This window comes from Plectropomus leopardus, chromosome 6 (genome assembly GCF_026936395.1).
Source record: "Plectropomus leopardus strain MGB_pleo_1.0 chromosome 6, ASM2693639v1, whole genome shotgun sequence".
NCBI lineage: Eukaryota > Metazoa > Chordata > Actinopteri > Perciformes > Serranidae > Plectropomus > Plectropomus leopardus.
In genome coordinates, this window is record NC_142181.1 from 16,349,814 (window position 1) to 16,369,009 (window position 19,196).

A 19,196-nucleotide genomic window follows, 5' to 3' on the forward strand; every position below is an offset into this window, starting at 1 on the left:
CTCAACACACATCATAACAAAGGGAAGCGTGTGTCCTTGAACCAAAGTAATGAATTTAGCTTCTACACTCATGTAGCCTTTTGATAGATATGGACCTCTGGCATTGGGAAATGTAGCTCAACTGTTGGGAAAGACTGCAACACATTTCCAATGCCCTGGAAATGCGAGATAGAAGTCAAACAAGCATGACTTGATCTTTTCTGTTGGTTGTAATCTGATCATACGGGGATGTGTTGCGGAAAATATGATTACGATCCCAACAAAATCTGACTTTGTATCTGTATCACTGGGGACTTTATCCTTCTGCTCCCATGATATTTGCCTTAAAATATATCCAGGAGCCTAAAAGTACAAAGTAAAACCTTTCAGCTGACAAGATAACCAAGCTGAGTGGCCTAACTTCTCCAAATTCTGTTTTCTTATTTAGCCTAGTTCACATTTTCCCTTTTTTTATCACCCAGATTCAACTTGAGTGCTTGTTGCTGTTGTTCACTTTAGCTCCTCTGAGGATTTTTACTCTTGTTTATTCTTCCGGCTTGTCAGTGGGATGCATCCTAATTTTGTGTTGTCTTGAATGCACTATGTGAAAACAAGGTCATTACCCACAGAGCAGAGTTCTTTTAAAGTAGTATAGCTGCTTTGGCAGACCTGTGCTATTGTGTGCAGCCATGTTCAGTCAGCCAGATAAACTAACAGTGTGTCCTCAGGCGCCCCATGAGACAGCCACTGACCTGGCTAATGTGGGTGGCTGCCCTCTGTGCACACACGCACACAAACACAAATGCATTTCTAAAAGACTCACCAGCCTATCTTCTGCAGCATGGATCTGACAACAGCTCAAAAGTATAATCTAGTGTGATTTAATAATCTAGCATCTCTTCCTGTTCTCCCTTACCCTCCGCACTGCCTGTACCACAAACATTTATGATCTCTTGCAGCGCCCTGGTCCATTGTTTGCCGTGTTCCTATTTTAGTCTTTAGTTAGTTTGCCAGCTCAAGCATGAACCCCATCCCTGGCTCTGAGCCTTAAGCCACTGTCAGTGGAACAAGGAAAGATGTTTTATGTAAACAGTAATATAATGTCCTATTTGCCTGTTGAGTGTGACAAGTCCCTCAGAAGTTCACCCAACCTTGAAGGAAAATACCCACTGAGTCACAGAGTTTTTTTGTTTCTAGCCTCCTTCAGATGCACCTGGTCTCTGTTTAAGACACAAGCTACAGTGTGTCTGGAAGGATCAAATTTTTTCAAATCATTTACATTTCACTTTCAAACTGAGTCACAATCCCACCAGGAGAATCCAGGAAACATATCAGTTCAGTTTACCAGCGTTGCCCCAAATTGTATCTCTAACCTTTAAAGACAAAAACTGAATACAAAAATAGAAGGCAAGTAAGTTACATTATTTTTGACAGATTTTTTTAAAATTATAAATATCAAACAAAATCTTGAAATTATATTTTGTATATATGTGCCTTTGCAAGAAAAAAACATATAATGAGCTGACAGCTCATTGCATGACATCAACATTTATACTGCTTTTTGACAGTCAATATGGTTTCCCTCAGCCAGTGGCAAATATAGAAGTACCATTGTTTCTCTGTAAGGAAAAATACATATATTTTAGAACTTTAACAACTTTAGTGCAATTTCTTTATCATAAGTAGTTATAGGTAGAATAGAAGGGTGTGACAAACATTATCACCATCATCATATTTATTGTTATTCTTTTTGGGATGATGTTGTCTTTCTTTTTCATTGATATGTAATATTGTCTCATCCAAATTACTTACCACTCACACATCCTTCAAAACCTGGAGCTCAATCAGGACAACCAGGACTGAGGAATATATTGACACACACACGTACATACTGGAAAGAGAGATAACAGATATTCTGAGGATGCAAAAAATGTTTTTTGGGTTGTTTTTTCTTAGATGGTTCCTGTAATGAAGATCTCAGATTCCAGTGTCCCCAGGGACTCATTATATTCATATTATCTGCATCCCATGAGAGTCCATGATCAATTGATTAATCATTTCTTTCACACCCACCGTGGTCTGCTGCCTCCGTTCTAGTGACGGAAGAAGCAGCAAGACCAGAGTGAGCCCTGAACATGCAGTTTTATCTCCACCTCGTTCTCTTCTCCAGTCAAATGCCAGTCAGGATGTGCCTTCGTATATAAGGTGTGTGACGCCATCAGCCATCCTTTTCTCATTTGCAATGGCGTTTGCCCTCTGACCCTTAGCTAGTCAGGATCAGTGTATCTGTGTTGATGTTATGGCGCAGCAGGGCAGTCATTCATTGGGCTCCACCTCCTGTACACTGACAGACGTGAAGAAGGCGGTACCTAGGTGAGTTGAACGAAGATTACGATATTGTAATCCTAGCAAGGGGCTTTATTGCTCCAATGCTGCTCGCTGAAAAGGGTATAGGTTAGGAGACAGCTTCAAATGCCTTCTTCTGGGCACAGCATGTATGCAGGTAGGCATGTCCTTATTGGCTGGCAACATTTATGCAGATTTGAGTGGGCAAGTAGAGGGTGGAGCCTGTGCTCATAGAAATGGGGTTACACTATTGTAACCTATATTTTTCCATGATTAACATTTTATCGAAACTGTGAAAACATTCGAAGGAGAGACCATAAGCTGACAAGCAAGAATCAATATTGTTACATATATGTAGCCGGTAGTTTGCATCTCTCTGAGCCACTTTAGGGAGAAAGTGAGTCCAGCCTTTCCTACTTCCTGGTTTTCAGCACAGGTGTTATAATCAGGCTGCATCACATCTGCTGTCTGTCTCTCATGCTGCTTAGGCCTGCATACTGGTGGGTGGTGAGTTTTTCTATCCCAGAGTCAAAAACTTGCTGCTGTGCTACCCGCTCCTGTTTTTTTTATGTTTTTAGGTTCCTGTTGGAGAGAGAGAGCCTGAGCTCACCAACCATGAGAGCAACAGAAAGCACATAGAAGGTTAAACTGAGGCAGTTTTGTTTTGGTTTTCTTACCACATTTTAGTTCGCATTTAGGCCCACTAACATGCTTCTTGTTTGTTTTACAGACACAGTTGCCACTGCTGTTTTGCCTGGTTTTTGGTTCGATTGAGTCATTTGTTTTGTTCCTTATTGCAGTTGGGCCATGTGCTTTTGTGTGACCTTTTTTTAGTTTTTGGGGTTAATTTGGACTTATTTGTGTAAACAGTGTTTATTTGGTTATTTGTCACCTCACTGTTTAAAAATTTCTTCCAATAGTTGTTTTTTAGCTTTGTAATTGTTTCTTATTGTATATTTTAACCAGTGGTCTCTGTGTGTGCTAAAGGGTTGGTGTTGAGCGTGGCCGCTGATGCTATTAATTTTTCTTATTTGGATCAGTTTTTCCTTAGACGATGCGAGGGTCTAAGGGCAGAGGGATGTCTTATGCTGTAAGGTCCTCTGAGGCAAACTGTTTTGTGATAATGGGCTTTATAAATAAAATTGAATTGAATTTAGCCAATTCTCTACAGTTTCTGCACAGAATTGTCATCATTTGGTAAACTCCCTTTACAGCACATGCAAAAGATATGAATCTAACATATGCACTTCCAAATATTGACCAATACATATGATTTAACTGTCTTTTTTCAATTTATGGCAGCAAAAATAAGACATCTAACAATTTTGAATGACTGTCATTTGAATGGACTAAATTTGTGTTGTTAAATGACAGGTAGCTCGAGGGAGCTTCAGCACAACCCTAACTAACAGCTCACCTCTGCTGTGCTCCCCAGCTTCTCCTGTAATGAAGCCTCAGTGGATTTCTATAAAGGTTCTCCAGTGGCAAACTCTCTGCTGTCTGTTTTAAGCATGATGGATGTGAATCAGCACCACACTGTATGTGTGTGTTTATCTTAATCATTTTAAACTGAACAATAAACTATGTAAAAGGGAAACTCCCTAAAGGAAAAATGGGCTAAAATTTCTATCTCATCCATCACACTTAAAGACACAGCAATAATTAGGATGCGCACACATACACACAAAAAAAGAGCACACTAGTGACGTCAAAAGAAAGTATTTGAGGCCTCCCCACTCCCTAAGTAATACACTGGAGACACAGAAACACACAGACAGGGGCAGCTACAAGCCAACTAACACAGAGCAGCTTCTTGGCCTTTTGTGACAGTCTGTGCTGTTAGCCACACAGCGCAACAAAACAGCATCCCTTTATTCTCTCTTTTCTTACAGAGCTATGGGTCTCTGGAGCCCTGGGAGAGGAGGATAAAGAAGACTTGAACTTAAAGAGCTGCTGGTGGTGCACAGTCGTCTAGTCATTATCCCTGTGAATATTTGGATCTATTTGTTTTGGGACCAAACAGGATTAAGGTGGAAATAGATTTGACTCTTCTGAGAGTTTGGAGGGTGAAAAATGGAGCCCACCTTGCCAACGGAGCTGAGGAATGACAGAAAAATGAGAAACAGCAGAGAGGTAGGACCAGAGTTTGAAATTACGTTTACTCAATTACTGGACTTAAGTACAATTTTGATGTACTTTTACATGAGTATTAACATTTTCAGCTACTTTATACCTCTACTTCACTACAATTCAAAGGGAAATATTTCACTCCACTACATGTATCTGATGTCAAGGGTTACTGCAGATTCAGGTTAACAATACTTACAATAAAAATAAACAAATAAATGATGATTTTAATTTTTAATTAATATTTTAAATTTGATTATCTTTATAAGCTGCAGTGTTATAGTGGTGTATACTGTATATTAATGCAATAGTAATAGTAATGCAGTAAAATGGGCTCTTCTGCATAATGAGGACTATTACTTTTGGTACTTTTAGCATATATAGATGTTAACACGTTTGCATTTTATAATTTTGAATGCATTGCTTAAAATTTGTAATAGTGTTTTTACTTTTCATAGTATTTTTTTTAGTATTTTTGATATTTTCTTCTTTTCAATATTAATATTTTATTTTTTCAATACTTGCTTTTAGGCAAGGCAAAGTTTATAGAACCCATTTCATACCCAAAAGCAATCCAAAGCGTGTTACAGATTAGTCAAGCCAAAGTTTATTTATTGTAGGCCAATCACAGAACATGCCCCAAAAGGCTGTGCAATTAGTAATTTCAATTCAATTTCACTTTCAATTTTTGAATGCATGGATTTTATTTTCAACAGTGTTTCGTTTTCTCTTAGTATGCACAAATACACCAAACCAAGTACCTCGTGCATGAAAACCTTATAGACAACAGACTGGACTTGCTTCTAATACACATTGGTATTATACTTACCTGTAAGTAAAAGATCTGAGTTCTCCTCCCAGCACTGCATTAGACATAATGTGGATATCCCTCCTATTCAGATGGCAGATATTATGGGATATTATGGACTTAAGAAGAGGGCCAACAAGTTTTGTATTGTTCTGAGTGATTTTGTGTCTGCATCAATGGCGCCATCAGCTGGTGGAAATATGTCAACACACTAAAAGAGAATTCAATAACTCCTGCCTTGAGTGTGTATGAATTGTACACAAAGAGCTACACACTGCTCATGTCTCTCTGTCTCTTTCAGGTGGACGGTCCTGTTAGTGTGCCTTCTGAGGCTACCAGGTGTAAAGTGGACCTTGAACATATGCTCGGCATTGCGGGCATTGTGGGTGCTGTTCTCAACCTGCTGGTCGTGGTGTTTGTGTACATCTACACACCTGTCTGACATGCCTTCACCCAGTTCATATGGGTCTATTTATTGTGAAACTGTTGGATGGGATGGGCAGGTGTATGAATGGGACATCACCTAATCGATGGATGGATGGATGGACTGAAGGACAACCAAAGGAAAAAGACAGGATGCTTGAACTCAGGAATGTGTTTTAGTACTAAGAAAAGGCCTATCATATCAATAGCATTCTTTAATATTGTTAGTGTTGAGTATATGAAAGACATTTGTGTTTGTAACTGTGATTAGATAACTTCAAAGTCCTTTTCTCTGACGGAAGATGTTTGACCAACACTGGGTAAATCATATTTTTTCACTACACATTTTTGTGAATTATGTTTTTGATACATACGTGGTTTGATTTATGTATTTTTCTGTTTGTTCAATGTTATTGTTTTTAAAATAAATTTATAACTTATACATCTGAAGCAAAGAGATGATTCCGAATTGTTTCCATCAGTGCAGCAGCTGTGGACACTTGCTACAAAGACCTACATCTCTGTAGACAATTTGTGTTTTCTTATGCCAGCCAACACATTTCAACAGCAATCACACTTTGGCAAAAATTAATTTACATCGAGTTATTTATTTTTAACACAAAACAGAGGAAATGAAATAATTATAGCATGATAAACTTGTACAAGTCTATAAAAGAGGACTCCCCCAAAAAGCAAAGATATTACAGGATATGCCTTAAAGAAAAACTCTTACAATGAGGGATTATGTTTAATTACACTGATATCTACAAAGTGGATACTGTTCATAAATTCATGTAAATTTGTAGACCAAAGTGTAAGAACAAAGCACACGAGATGACAGAACATGTTATTTCCTTAACTCCTACTATTTAAAGAAACATAACCACAGCCCCAGACACAGGGACAGAGAATCCTGAAAGATAAACAGTGTGTGACTTTAAAATACATATTTGTTCATATGCATAGGCGTTGCTTGTAAACACTGAAGTAAAGCTAATATGCTTTTTTCTCCCAGCTGAATCTGACTCTTTGATATTCAATGAAAATATACAAATAAATATAATGACACGTGCATTTCAAACATACATATTGCTTTGATTCTTTAAGGCACAGGGGCAGTACAAGTATTTTGATTATTGATGTTAATATCAGGCAGTATTTGACAGCTGGTGATGATGTCAATCTTCTCGGACACAGCCTTTAGGTCATCCAGGATTAATCGGATGCTGTGGGAGGCATTAATGATGGCGCTCTGCGACGCATTCAGCTGAGCTGTTGCACTTTGCACCTTTCAAAAGAACAATCAAGAGTCAAATGAAGGCATTCCAACCACAACCAATTAGCTGTGACAAGATGTTTATTATAGGAATTTTGATAATGATGAAAAGGTGACGGTGTTGCTACTTTACATGTACTTCTTTGTGACGGGCATATGATTCCTCTTACTTTGTCATAGCCACTAAATGCTCAAGTTACGACAAGATTGCATTGCGGTGTCTTTATCTGTACTATGCAGCGCTATTCTGATAACTTTTCTTGTGCATAGCAATATGTTTAGTGCTAAAATATTGTTATTCTGTTCCACAACACTGGAGAATAAGTGCAATGATGAGTATTGACTATAAAAGGTATTTAGAAGAACTTTGTATGCTTAATATGTGATAATAAATGTCCTGAGTTAAATACATCTATGTACCTCTCGACTGGCACTGCCATAAACCTGCCGTAGTGTCTGTCCCACGTCAGAATACAGCCGGCTGTTAGATTCCTGCAGCTTCTGTTGTAAAAGAGTTTCACCTGGAAACAGAATAACATACTGATATAACTGAGAACTAAATAACCAACCATTTCATTTGTCACTTATCCATCACTTAATAATGATGCAATGAAACAAAACCAAAAAAGGTGAACACTAAAAACCACTGTTAAAAAATTTTAATTTATCATTGCACTCTACAACAACCACATAACAATATATGATCTCAAAAAGAGATACCCATTTTGTTGATTACTTGCTATTTTTAAAAATTATATTTACAGTTTGAACAAGTAGCCTCTTTTTGTTCTTTTGGGGCAAGATACTCTAAACTAAGAGGTCCACTTACTTTTTTAAAATTTTTTTTAAGCTTTCAACCATATTTCAAATACATCAGTTTTAATGAGAAAATACAGCTGGATCCACTAATGCATACACTTATTCATACAGCCAAATGATCCACTCACTGATGAAGGTCATGAAAAATCAGTAAATGGCACGGCATCGTATTACAATATTTTTGCCTGGCAAAATCATATTGATAAACAGACTGCAAGTATTGTTTTTTTTTAAAGATATAATTTATTAGTGTTATGAATACAGACTAAGCTGTAGGTATCCAATTTCCTTTTTAATTACTAGATACAATTTGCCGCAAAAAAAAAAAATTGAGATAAATAGACTGAAAACTTTACATTATTAGTTAAAATCAATGGTGGCAACGTTTTCCTTTGACAACATAATTTGAAATTTAAAAATGGTAAAAAAAAAAAAATTGCAATATTACACAATTTTCAGCCTATTGCAACATGTTTAAAATCGCAATAATATTGTATTGTGGCTTTAGTATTGTGATAATATCGTATTGTGTATTTATCATAACATTGCTTTGTGGCACTTCTCACCTTGTGGCCTGTGTGTGGGACTTGGCCTGTCCTCCACAATCGACTGTATATCAGGATGGTCTCTAACTACGATAAGAGGAGGCAAGTCTCTCCTGAGTATCTGAGCGCTCTCCTGGCTCACTGAGGAGGCTCGGTCAGCCTCCTCCTCATCATCACTGTCCGTCTCAGACGCCTCCCCGGGAACCTGACAGCATCCAAGATCACAGACAAAGCGGACTGTGAATTAAGGAGATAGCGGTTGATGCTTTTGAACATCCATTTTTATCTCTCTCAAATACACACAGCATGCAACACAACCTTGGCTCCGACGGTGGCAGTTTGGGGAGCAGACATGGACGTGATGTAGACTTCATCATCAGAGTCTGTCTCAGAGGCCTCGCCCTGCACTACAATCGGGTACCTGCTGGACATGACTGCACACAAAACACGGAACTTTCTCAGCAACAAACTGTAATCACTGCAGCTAAACAGTAATAACGGTAATACAGTAGTCCCGAAATATCAGCCACACTTCGCTCAGTACAAATTAACTTAACGAGTATCTATAATACAATGTAAGAGATAGCTGTTCAAAAATAGGGAACGAAAAAGTACACATAAACTGTCGAACCTCTTTTGGGATCTCAAAATCACATGAGCAGTAGATGGTTTCCTTGGGAGCATTAAGGAAGTGACTTGTTTTCCAAGATTCAATCGGATCTGCAGTTTCGCCCCACGTGATAAGTGACGTTATAGACGTGCCAGATTCGTCATTAAGGGTCAGTTTGTAATGTAATCGGCGTACTCCGAAATGTCATTTTCTAGTCTCTAACGAATTTTGTAACGCCTCCCACCCGTGAACAGTGTGATTTATCGCTGGATGTGAGATACTGTTGGTTGTTGGGACATGTAATCCACTGCGAACGACTGCTTTTAATGTCGCTCTGGATATTAACTCCCACTAACTCCGCCTTCGTGAATCTCGAGGAGTACTCTGGTGATAATACCGAGCGCAACCCGGGAAGCAGGCTTGTATTTACTTCGTGTAGCCTACAGCCAGTTAGCAGGTATAGTACATTTCACCGTCTACTATGTTGAATTTATTAAAAATTAACTGCAAGCTATGTCATAAACACATGCCTTGCTTCGTTATCTTTCATATACCGAGATAGGAAAAAGTAGACTTTGATAATATTACCAGTAAATATCACTCGCTTGCCATCTGAAGCTAACCATCAAGCTAACGCTAACGTGAAGGGTTTTCACATTTAGCAGCAAAGTTGATTTTGTCTTTTAAGGTACAGTTAACCAGGTTAACTGTTTTCCCTTAAATGTTTATTTGGTTGTATAATCTCTTTTATGCGTTTTGCAGGAATGGCAGACGAGTCTTTGTTTGACTTTCTCCACATGGAGATTGTGTCACACATTTATAAGGAGCAGCAATCCAGTAAAGGAGAGATGGACAACAAGGTGAGTTCAGGAATGAATTAATGAACTGACAGAGAATATGAGGCATAACCTTAGCCTTGAGTAAGACTGTGGTCTGGAAGCACCTTGCACAACACTATCACGATCAAACAATAACATTATAATCTCTCTGACCATGTGTTTTCCTCTCTCGGGCTCTATGATACGCCTCACCTTCACATTATAATATTGTAGCCTCAAAAGCACACGCAACACTAAGACATGTATGTGCTTGTCCACTGAGCAAGTAAACAGCTTGCATGTCTTCTTTTCAGGACAGAGCTGTCTGTGTTTCTGTCCTTGAAGGCATGGGCTTCAGGGTGGGACAAGGACTCATTGAAAGGTAGACGAGCACACACATACTGAATGTGTAACAATAAATGCTGTGAGTCACGCATCATCATTTATGATAAGGGCTCGTGTTGATGTTTGCTCTATCTAGGTTGACCAGGGACTCTCCCAGCTTCAAGGATGAGTTGGATGTAATGAAATTCATCTGTAAAGACTTCTGGACGAAGGTCTTCAGGAGGCAGGTTGACAACCTCAGAACAAACCATCAGGTAAAAAAAAACTTTAGAGTAATCCTTTCACTGACAGGAATAAGGGTCTCTTTTGTGAAATTGTGACTTAGTTTGTGATAAATACCACAGATAATTATGGCTAGGAAGGTCTTGGAGTGTGTTAATCTTAACTAAGGTCATGTTTTACTTAATAGCATTTGAATTACATGAAGCCTTGCTGGTAAATAAATTAAGAAATGAATATATATATATATATATATATATATATATATATATATATATATATATACACACAAAAGCATTTTTTAGTGTTGGTTAATTTTTTTGTATGTTTCTTGGGGTGTTAATGCATGCATTTATTTTCTGCTATAGGGTACCTATGTCCTGCAGGACAACAAGTTTTCTCTGCTCACTCAGCTGTCCAGTGGAAAACAGTACCTGGATCAGGCTCCAAAGGTCAGTATTCTCCATACTGCTATTTCATGGGGATCCACTCAAAGTGGGCACTTGAGACTTCGTTTGTTGATGTACAGCCAAAGAAACCAGAATCCATCTCATAATGGCTAATGTTAATTTTTTTATTTATGTATGTCTTTTTTCAGTACCTCGCTTTTTCATGTGGTGTGGTGAGAGGAGCTCTGTCTAACCTTGGTCTGGACAGCGTTGTGACAGCTGAGGTCTCTGTTATGCCGTCCTGTAAGCACTTCAGAATACATATTCATGATTCTCTTTATTGTGGGAAAGAGCAAGATAACGTAACGTGCTGTTAAGAACTGTTGTAACCCATACAATGTGTCAGAATGGTTGTGTGGTCAGTCAGGTCAGGACATTTTGGTGAGATTCAAGAGGTATAATTAAGTAGCATACTGAATTTTGGACTCGTCTTATGAATATATATGATTCAGGATTTTCCATAAAAAAGTATAGACTTAAACAGAAGTTAACCCTCTTTATCATCACTTGACCCACAAGACGTATATGGCAGTGTATCTTTCTGCAGAGACTTTGTCATCAGCCTGCATTTTCCTTTTTACACCTTATTTTCTGTGTTTCAGGATGTTGTGTGTAAACCCAAAGTGCTCTGTTGAATTTAGGGATTTTTAGAAAGGGTAGTAACGAGGTTTCAGACAACAAGCTGCAGGCATCCAAGAGACACAGCGCCAAAAAAATAAAATAAAATAAAAATACAAATACAGAAAGGGGAAATGGCAAATGAGTGAATCCTGGGGTGCTTTTACTGTCTTTTTTTGCTGGCAAGCATGCATATTATACCTTTAAGGTCCAAACAAGTGGTTTACCTCTTCTTTATTTTGTCTTGCCAGGTAAGTTTCAAGTGGTGATCCAAAAGTTGTGACCTGATCCTATCTGCTACCCTGGGATTGATGAACAGCGCCCTGTGGGTTTCTGTTGATCCTGAGGAGAGGATGGCCGTTCCTGTCCAACCAAAGAGGGAACCAAGTGTCACCATGATTTTCACATCTGTGTCAAAGAGGACAAGCCATGTTCTGCTGACAACCAGGTACCCATGACAGAGCAAAAAGGGTTAACCAGGGCTTTCCATTTATTTGTGATACTCTGATACAGAAGGTTTGGTTTATCCCTTTTTGCATTTTATAGTTTATTATCAATTTAAGTGAAATAATGGATGTTTTCAACTTAGGTTTTCACTAAATAAGTTGAGCTTCGCCCTGACTGAGCCTTTTCGGTCGAGCTTTGAAAAGAAATATTGACTGTCAGTGATGTGAATACAATAATGTGAATGTGTAGTAAATCACAAGATAGTTTAATGTTCTTTGTAATGTGTTGCAATGTTTGATGCCCAAACTGAGAGAAGGGACAAAGAAATTCTAAGAAATAAATGAAAGTTAAAATTAATTTAGGATAAGAATTTACTGCCGTACCATCTCTTCGAGCATCCATCCTAATAATAGCTAGAACTCTTGAAAATCTTTGCACCTGGCCCATCCGATTCATTATTCAACATTTGTTTCTCTGCAGAATCTGTAACTAGCTCCTGGTGCTTTGCTCTGCCTTGTGGCGGATTGCCTTTAGGAGCTGGGTGTTTCATGCACACTGGTGGTCATTTAAATTTCAGTTAATTTTAAGGCAAAATGCAAATCTAGAATGAGTCATTGGTGCAGGACTCTTAGTTTAATTATGTTCTGTCATTAGATTTGGGGGCAGTCACTCTAATCTTTTGTAGGGATATCACATTATGGAGTTGACCGCTTACATATTATTTTTGGCACCAAAATGTACATTTGATGTTCCTTTTGCACAGCATTAATATGTGTAGTATGTAGTGTTGATATTTTCCTTGTATACAGTCAGTTGCAAATGGGTTTTGATCTTGTTGTATGGCTCCGAAGTAATTTCACATGAATTTCTGGGTTACATTTGTTAAATAACACATTGCTTTGTATAAAAATCTCATCAAACATGAATCCTAAAACAACTTACAACTTCACAAGTATGTGCTGTTTCTTAATTATTTTGTTTTCTCAACTTAACATTCCTCTTAATTGTATAATAATGTTGTGAAAAAATGCCACCAAACAAAGCCTGCTGAATAAGAAAAGACTATTCAATGATTTAGTGATAAATCACCTCTTGGGTAGATGCTGTTGCCTCTCTGAGCCACTAGATGGAGACAGAAAGCTTGCATTACTTCCATGTCGGTCGCTTTACCATTTTTTCAAATTCTGTCCAGGATCCTCTTCCCTTTTCTACCTTGTTCTCTCAAATTTCTAGTTTGTCTGTCTGATGCACTCTGAGCTGAGCAAACATGGCTGTACAGTGCCATGTAAAACAACCCATGTGAATTTACTTGTACAATATTTATTAGGACAAATTAATCTCTAACAATTATGTGATTTTAAAAAGTCTGTTAGAATAACCACAGTGTCTCCCATTAATTATTTCAATATTTGTTATTCATAATAATAATAATAATAATTGGTGATCAAATAAGGTGTGATACCTTTTGCATATCCTATTTTCCATGTATGGTATTTTAATTCATAGAAATTATCCAAAAAATGTTTTCACATTGACTTAAAAAATAACATACCAATTCAAAACTTGTTCTCACTTTTTATGGCACTGTAAAGAATAAAATACACATTGAATTGAACTGTTTAGTTATAATAATCTATGCATCACCTTTTCTCTTTTTTATTACTTCTCTGCATAACAACATGTTTCGCTGTGTGAACTAGCAACCACAGGTCCATTCCCCACCATCCCTGCTTAAGTTATTAATATTTCCTTGATGCTGTTGATCCATATCATGAGCTTGGTATTAAGACGTTCTACTGTATGTGAGTGAGACTTTTGAGATATTCCCAGCAGGCTACACTGTTACTCCCGTTATCAAGAACATAAGGGTCAACATGAGTTCTTAGTCAGTGTAAACAATAACCCTCATACTGCTGCTGTTAAATCCATCATCAGATATGGTACAATATTTAATGTTTGGATTTTCATTGTAGTTACATTTTAGTATGGCTCTAGTTGAAGGATTATGGTGCTCAATCTGTTTTTACTTTTGTCTCTGCTCTAATAAAGTATCCTGACTGTGTTCCAATATTCCACTGCTATCAGTGTTATAGTTTTACACAATAAAGGTCTTTATATGTAATGTTATCCTTTCAGTGTGTCTCTCGCTGAGGCTTGGGCTGGATAAACTACCATGTATGTTACTTTCCATATTTTCTCTTACTGCTTTGGCAACACTAATTGCTGGCTATAATAGGCACAACATGAAAATAGTAGGTACAAGGTAGATTTATTAGTCATTTTTTAATGTAAAATCTGTCCTTAAATCTTGCTCCATCTTCAGGATTCTCAGTCTGGGGAAAGAAGCTGCTCTGTAGTCTGGTGGTTCAGCAGCAGATATTTCTGTATCTTTTCCCAGATGTCAGCAGGGTGAACAGACTGTGGCTGGGGTGGCTTCTGTCTCTCAGTATCCTTTGGGCTCTGTGCAGACATCCCACTTCACTGAGGTCACTGATGCTCTGTAGATGGGAACCAGTGATGTTCTGGGCAGTTTTAATCACCTGCTGTAGAGCCTTCCTGTCCTGGGCCGTGCACGAACTATGTCAGTTTGTGATGTTTCCAGGCAGTGTGCTTTCAATTACTCCTCTGTGGCAGTTAGCCAGGATCTTGCTCTAGAATGTAGCCTTCCTAAGTTTCTGTAGGAAGTAGAGCCTTTTCTGTGCTTTTTTAAACTGGGTGGTGATGTGTGATGACCAAGATAGGTTCTCAGTGATGGTAAGTCCAAGGAACCTACAGCTGTTCAGTTTCCTCATAAAGGTAGAAACACCTCAATATTTCATTGACATAATGGCTAAAGATGGATCATGGTTTTTAGGCCAATGTGGAAGTTGGCGTCACCCTGGTTCCCTGGTTGAAATCAATAGGATTTTCCCACTGGATTTTTGATTACTGTAGAAAATAAGTTAAAAAAAAGTTTTCGATGCTTGCGCATTTTGTTCAGCAAGATAATCTTAAAATATTAACACAACTTCAAGGAGTTTTTAAGCCTAAATGCAATTGCTACTAGTAAAAAGCTGACTTTAAACAAACTACACCATGGTCGCTTGACTTTGTTCAGCATGATGACATTCTGTAGCCTCATTTAGCCACTTGTTAGCAACTGCCACCTAAAAGCGTCAAACTTCACTATTGGGGGATTTACTGTCATATTTTATGTAGTAGAATAAAAAACTGAAAGTCACTTGATCTTGTGTTTACCACAGACCTTATTTCAGACATCCAGCCAAAAACCCAATGACTTATAGACGAGGGAACCAGAACTGCGAAAATACCAACTAATTTCCATGTTTTAGGGCTCATTCCTGAACCTCTCTTTAATCATGAATGTCAACATCAGAGTGGAATTTGTATATAACAGGGCAGTTGATAGCAAATGGAAAAGTTGTTCTCATTATGTGGACAACCTCTGATGCATTTATATGGACATTAAAGTTGTGCACTAAATCTAGACGTCCTTCCTAGTTAGAACCCTCCAGGTGATATACTGGCAGATATCCTGGAATGCATTGCCAAAGTTTGACTGAAATAATAGCAATGCTCAATATTTGAAAAGTGGCATTTTATAATTTACTAGTTTTTCACTCCTGCAACATTACCACATCAGTTGCTTCTGCACTGAAACAATAGCCCCTCAGCTCAACTTGTGCACAAACCCCACCATTAAGCATAAATGGTTGCCATGAAAAAGTGGGAGGAGAATGAGAGAATGACTTGGACTGCATCTCAAAGAAGCACTCCACCAATTTCCAATCGGCCTTTGAAAACAGTTGTAAAATGGCTTCTGTGGCTCTCGAGGGAGCATTTTATGGTCTGAAGCCCCTTTCCCACTGCACAAAAACCCCACTAATGCCCGCCAACATCTGGCTTTTTTAATTAATGGGAAAGTACAATCGGCATTCACTCTCCGGGTCAAATGACTCTGCAGTAGTCATGGGTATTTATCGTCTCCAGCTCTGACTGGCTTTCATCATCAGTGATGGAAATTCAACACCCAGTTAGACACGCTAATTTTAGCTCCTTAATTTGCCAGTACGATGCAATATTGAGCCGGCTGAAAATACCAGATGTCTCCGCCCAAGCAGCACTTGAACAAAACTTTTGTTAGCATTGTGTTTGAAAGAGAGACCGAATAATTTAGAGTTATTAAAAATAACCACTATAACATTTTACTGGCTTTAATGCTGCTCTCTTCTATTTACCATGTGTTTTCCAGCCCATCCGTGACAAACCAGAAAAAAAAACAAAAAAACACACACACAGAAAGGTATACATGTCAGCTCTGTTCTAATGGTAATGGGAAAGGAGTGTATTGTCTATTGTTTTGTAGGTTTTCGTGTGTTTTATAAATCCTGGGTGCACGTGCTAATTTTGGGGGGAAAGGGTACAAGAAAAGAACCCTGACTATGATATCAGGGTTATTCGGACAAAGGGTCTGCATTATAAATAGGCAGTATAGACTTAGAGAGGAAGGAATAGTCTAATTTCAGATTTGCTGTATGTTGCGTAATGAGAAGTGAACGATCCAGTGTTTTCTGGAGCTTGATCAGTGCTAGTAGGGATTACTAGTCTAGACACCTCGGCTTCAGCTGCGTCGATTTTGATCCTTCTTTATTAAAAAATCTTATTGCTTGCAGGTCCCCCAACTTCATGGAAGTGCAATACTACATTCCCTTAATATAATCTTAACACCTTTGTCTAAAACGTAGCACTCAAACTAGATTGTGTCCTAACTTCAGTTTGTAAGCACTCAAGACAAGAGTTCTTGAATGAGCTTAAGAGTTCAAAAAAAGTTAAATAAGATCTGTGGTTATAAGTACAACCACTCTGCCCCTGCTGATCTGCATAGTGCATTGTAGGTGAAAGCAAGATGTGTGGTTTTGGAACTCCTATTCAACTGTAGGAATGTTGTGAAAGAAGAAAACAGTCAGGAAAATTGAGTTAGGCGTCTGCATAAATGTGCAGCAGCTGACTGTAGCACACTCTTTTTGCCCATTTGTTGCAATCCATTAAACACTTTGACCAAATCCTCTCTGGAGAGAAGAAAAAAAGTAACAGAAAGGGGGATTAGAGAGAAAGCCTGGGCGGGGGATGAATTGTAGAAAGTGGGTGGAGGAGGAGAGGGTGAGATTGAGAGAGTGGGCGAGAGGAAAATCAAATGGAGAGAATTAAGGGCCTCAACAGGAGGCTGGAGAGAGGGAAGGTAGAAAAGAGAAGTTTATTAGAGGTGGAGGTCAGAGAAAGATGAGGAGGGTGTGATAGGAGAGGAAAGAGCAAAGATGTGAGACATTTCTTGTACCTAAATGTCTCACAAACAGAATTGAGACCAGAGATTGGCTTGCTGGAATTGAGGAATGATGGTGAGATTTCAGCAACAGTTGTTTTGTGCTGGTCAACACGGCATCGCTCCCCTTCCTCCTGCTCTAGCCTGCATCACAATATCACCTCACAAAGGAGGGGCGGTGAATGGAGGGAGGAGAGCAAAGGAGGAGGAGGAGGCGGGGGGGTGTTCAGGGACTAAGAAAGAAAGGAGGAGTTGTGGGGTGGGGGGTGGGGGACAAGTAAAACCAGCATTCTCTTAAATTGATGACTTGCTAAAATTCAGCAACACTGTCCACATGGACTGACTGAAGTCTTTTGTTGTGTGAGAAGTTGGCAGAGACAATTGATCTGGGTTAGGTTTCCTGAAGGTTCACTTCAGTTTGTAGGCAGAAACTAACTAAAATCACCAAATGTGAGTCATCGTTGAACTCTGACAGTTTGGTATATATATAAATATATACTATATTTGCGGTCCAAAACAGTATTTGTTGTCGTAAACACATGCAGCTGTACAACATCAGCGTGTCCAAATAGAGCATATATAACATCAGTTAAGTGTGCTGTAGCTATTAAATTGTTTATTTCAAAGTTAAACATGTTTATTTTTGGTAGTATTATAGCTTACAGTTGGCTAGGTAAACTAGCAGCAGCGTAGTAATCATTAACCTGAGTTAGTATCATTCGTAAATTTTATTGTCTCTGTTGACTTTGACTAAAGGGTTTTTTACGCTGGTGAAATGAGTTTTTATTTCAGTGGAGTCTGGTAGCTTTGGCCATAGCACCTTGACACATCAACGCAACAGTTGGCTGTTGGTCATTGCAGGCTCACGGTGAACTCCTGTCGTCCCAGATTTTCGTCCCGCATCATTGGAAAGAGTTGGCCTTTGTTGCCTGTTTTTAGCCATGTTGAAATGGTGTTGGAGCCAGAAGGGCTTGTGGGTGATGAAATCCCACTGATTGACCGTTCAGCTTAGAGGACAAAAAGAGAAACTGAACTGAGGAAAGTAAACAAACAGCTTAAATCAAGAGAGTGTGAGATCAAAACAGCCATTTAGCTCTTAAGTCAAAATGTTTTTTACTTGTTTGAGTTATTGTTTGCAAGTGCACGGTAAATATGCTTAATTCTTTCAACATCGAGTTGATTTGTTAATGTTCCAGTTAGGCGAACATCCATTTCTAATTCTTCCTGTCAGTCTTCCAGTTTCCCTTGTTGGATGATGAATAGAGACTATCGCCATCTGGAGGTATGCAGAGTTTTATCCTCTTATACAGACGCAAAAGTAGTTGTTTCTGTTAGTCACTGAGACATAAAAACATGGGAAAATAGAGTCCATGTTAAAAATTACTAAAGAGGCTCTTAAAGTCTCGCTGAGCATTCTGAACAAATCTGCAGACAACCAAGTGTGCTTTATTTAACAACCTGTATGATCTCACAGGATGTTTCCCACTTTCATCCTCTCAAATTGTCCCATTACTTCTTTATCATGCAACTTCTTTTTCACAGTTTTTTTCCCTGCCTGCACTATTACCTTTCTCCCCCCTTCCTACTCATTCAACTTCCTCCACTCATGCATAGTAAGAGGGAGATCCTTGGTCTCTCAAACACAAACTTTGTCTCTCGGGGCCATATGTTGACCCGTGGTGGACTTGAATACAGCCATCTGCCTGCCTTTACTCTGTCCCACAGGGCAAGAGTGTGGGAGAATGTCCATCAGATACAATGCAGCACACACACACACACACACACACACACACACACACACACACACACACACATGCACACGCCTTTAACCCCTTCACAGCCACTAATCACTTCCAGACAGCCAGCCCATCTCATGTTAACAGTGGCAAGATAATAGCTCTTGTGTGTGTGTGCATGAAAGAGAGATTCCTAAAGGGTCAACCATGCATATGCAACTTTAACAATTTTTGTTGTTGTTGTTGTTGTTCATGGTGGGAATTTGAGGTTTTTTTTAAGTGAAGATAATGAAATCCTGTATTAATTCTTA

The 19,196-nt window shown here is 38.7% G+C and overlaps 2 protein-coding genes and 1 long non-coding RNA gene across 6 annotated transcripts; 2 read left to right on the top strand and 1 right to left on the bottom strand.

The window, feature by feature from the left end:
* The first annotated feature begins 2,702 nt into the window (after positions 1 to 2,702).
* On the top strand, positions 2,703 to 6,455 carry LOC121943455 (uncharacterized). 4 transcript variants are annotated; one of them, XR_015776797.1, is made up of 4 exons: positions 2,764 to 2,825; positions 2,904 to 2,967; positions 4,218 to 4,458; positions 5,562 to 6,455. It is a non-coding gene; the product is annotated as an uncharacterized LOC121943455 (long non-coding RNA). The 4 variants fall into 4 exon arrangements; XR_015776798.1 differs by lacking the exon at positions 2,904 to 2,967 and having other exon boundaries at positions 2,703 to 2,832; XR_006105852.2 differs by lacking the exon at positions 2,904 to 2,967 and having other exon boundaries at positions 2,703 to 2,825.
* Positions 6,272 to 9,052, bottom strand: bloc1s3 (biogenesis of lysosomal organelles complex 1 subunit 3). The gene is made up of 5 exons (XM_042486974.2): positions 8,955 to 9,052; positions 8,642 to 8,757; positions 8,345 to 8,528; positions 7,380 to 7,480; positions 6,272 to 6,971 (listed from the first exon to the last, which is right to left on the bottom strand). The coding sequence occupies exons 2-5, from the start codon at positions 8,753 to 8,755 to the stop codon at positions 6,786 to 6,788; spliced, it is 585 nt and encodes a 194-aa protein (XP_042342908.2). The 5' UTR covers positions 8,756 to 8,757; positions 8,955 to 9,052; the 3' UTR covers positions 6,272 to 6,785.
* A 148-nt stretch (positions 9,053 to 9,200) lies between these two features.
* Positions 9,201 to 13,899, top strand: trappc6bl (trafficking protein particle complex subunit 6B, like). Its single transcript, XM_042486597.2, has 7 exons — positions 9,201 to 9,390; positions 9,696 to 9,793; positions 10,066 to 10,133; positions 10,233 to 10,350; positions 10,684 to 10,767; positions 10,914 to 11,007; positions 11,634 to 13,899. Exons 2-7 carry the CDS (start codon positions 9,698 to 9,700, stop codon positions 11,663 to 11,665), a joined length of 492 nt encoding a protein of 163 aa, XP_042342531.1. The 5' UTR covers positions 9,201 to 9,390; positions 9,696 to 9,697; the 3' UTR covers positions 11,666 to 13,899.
* Positions 13,900 to 19,196: the final 5,297 nt, after the last annotated feature.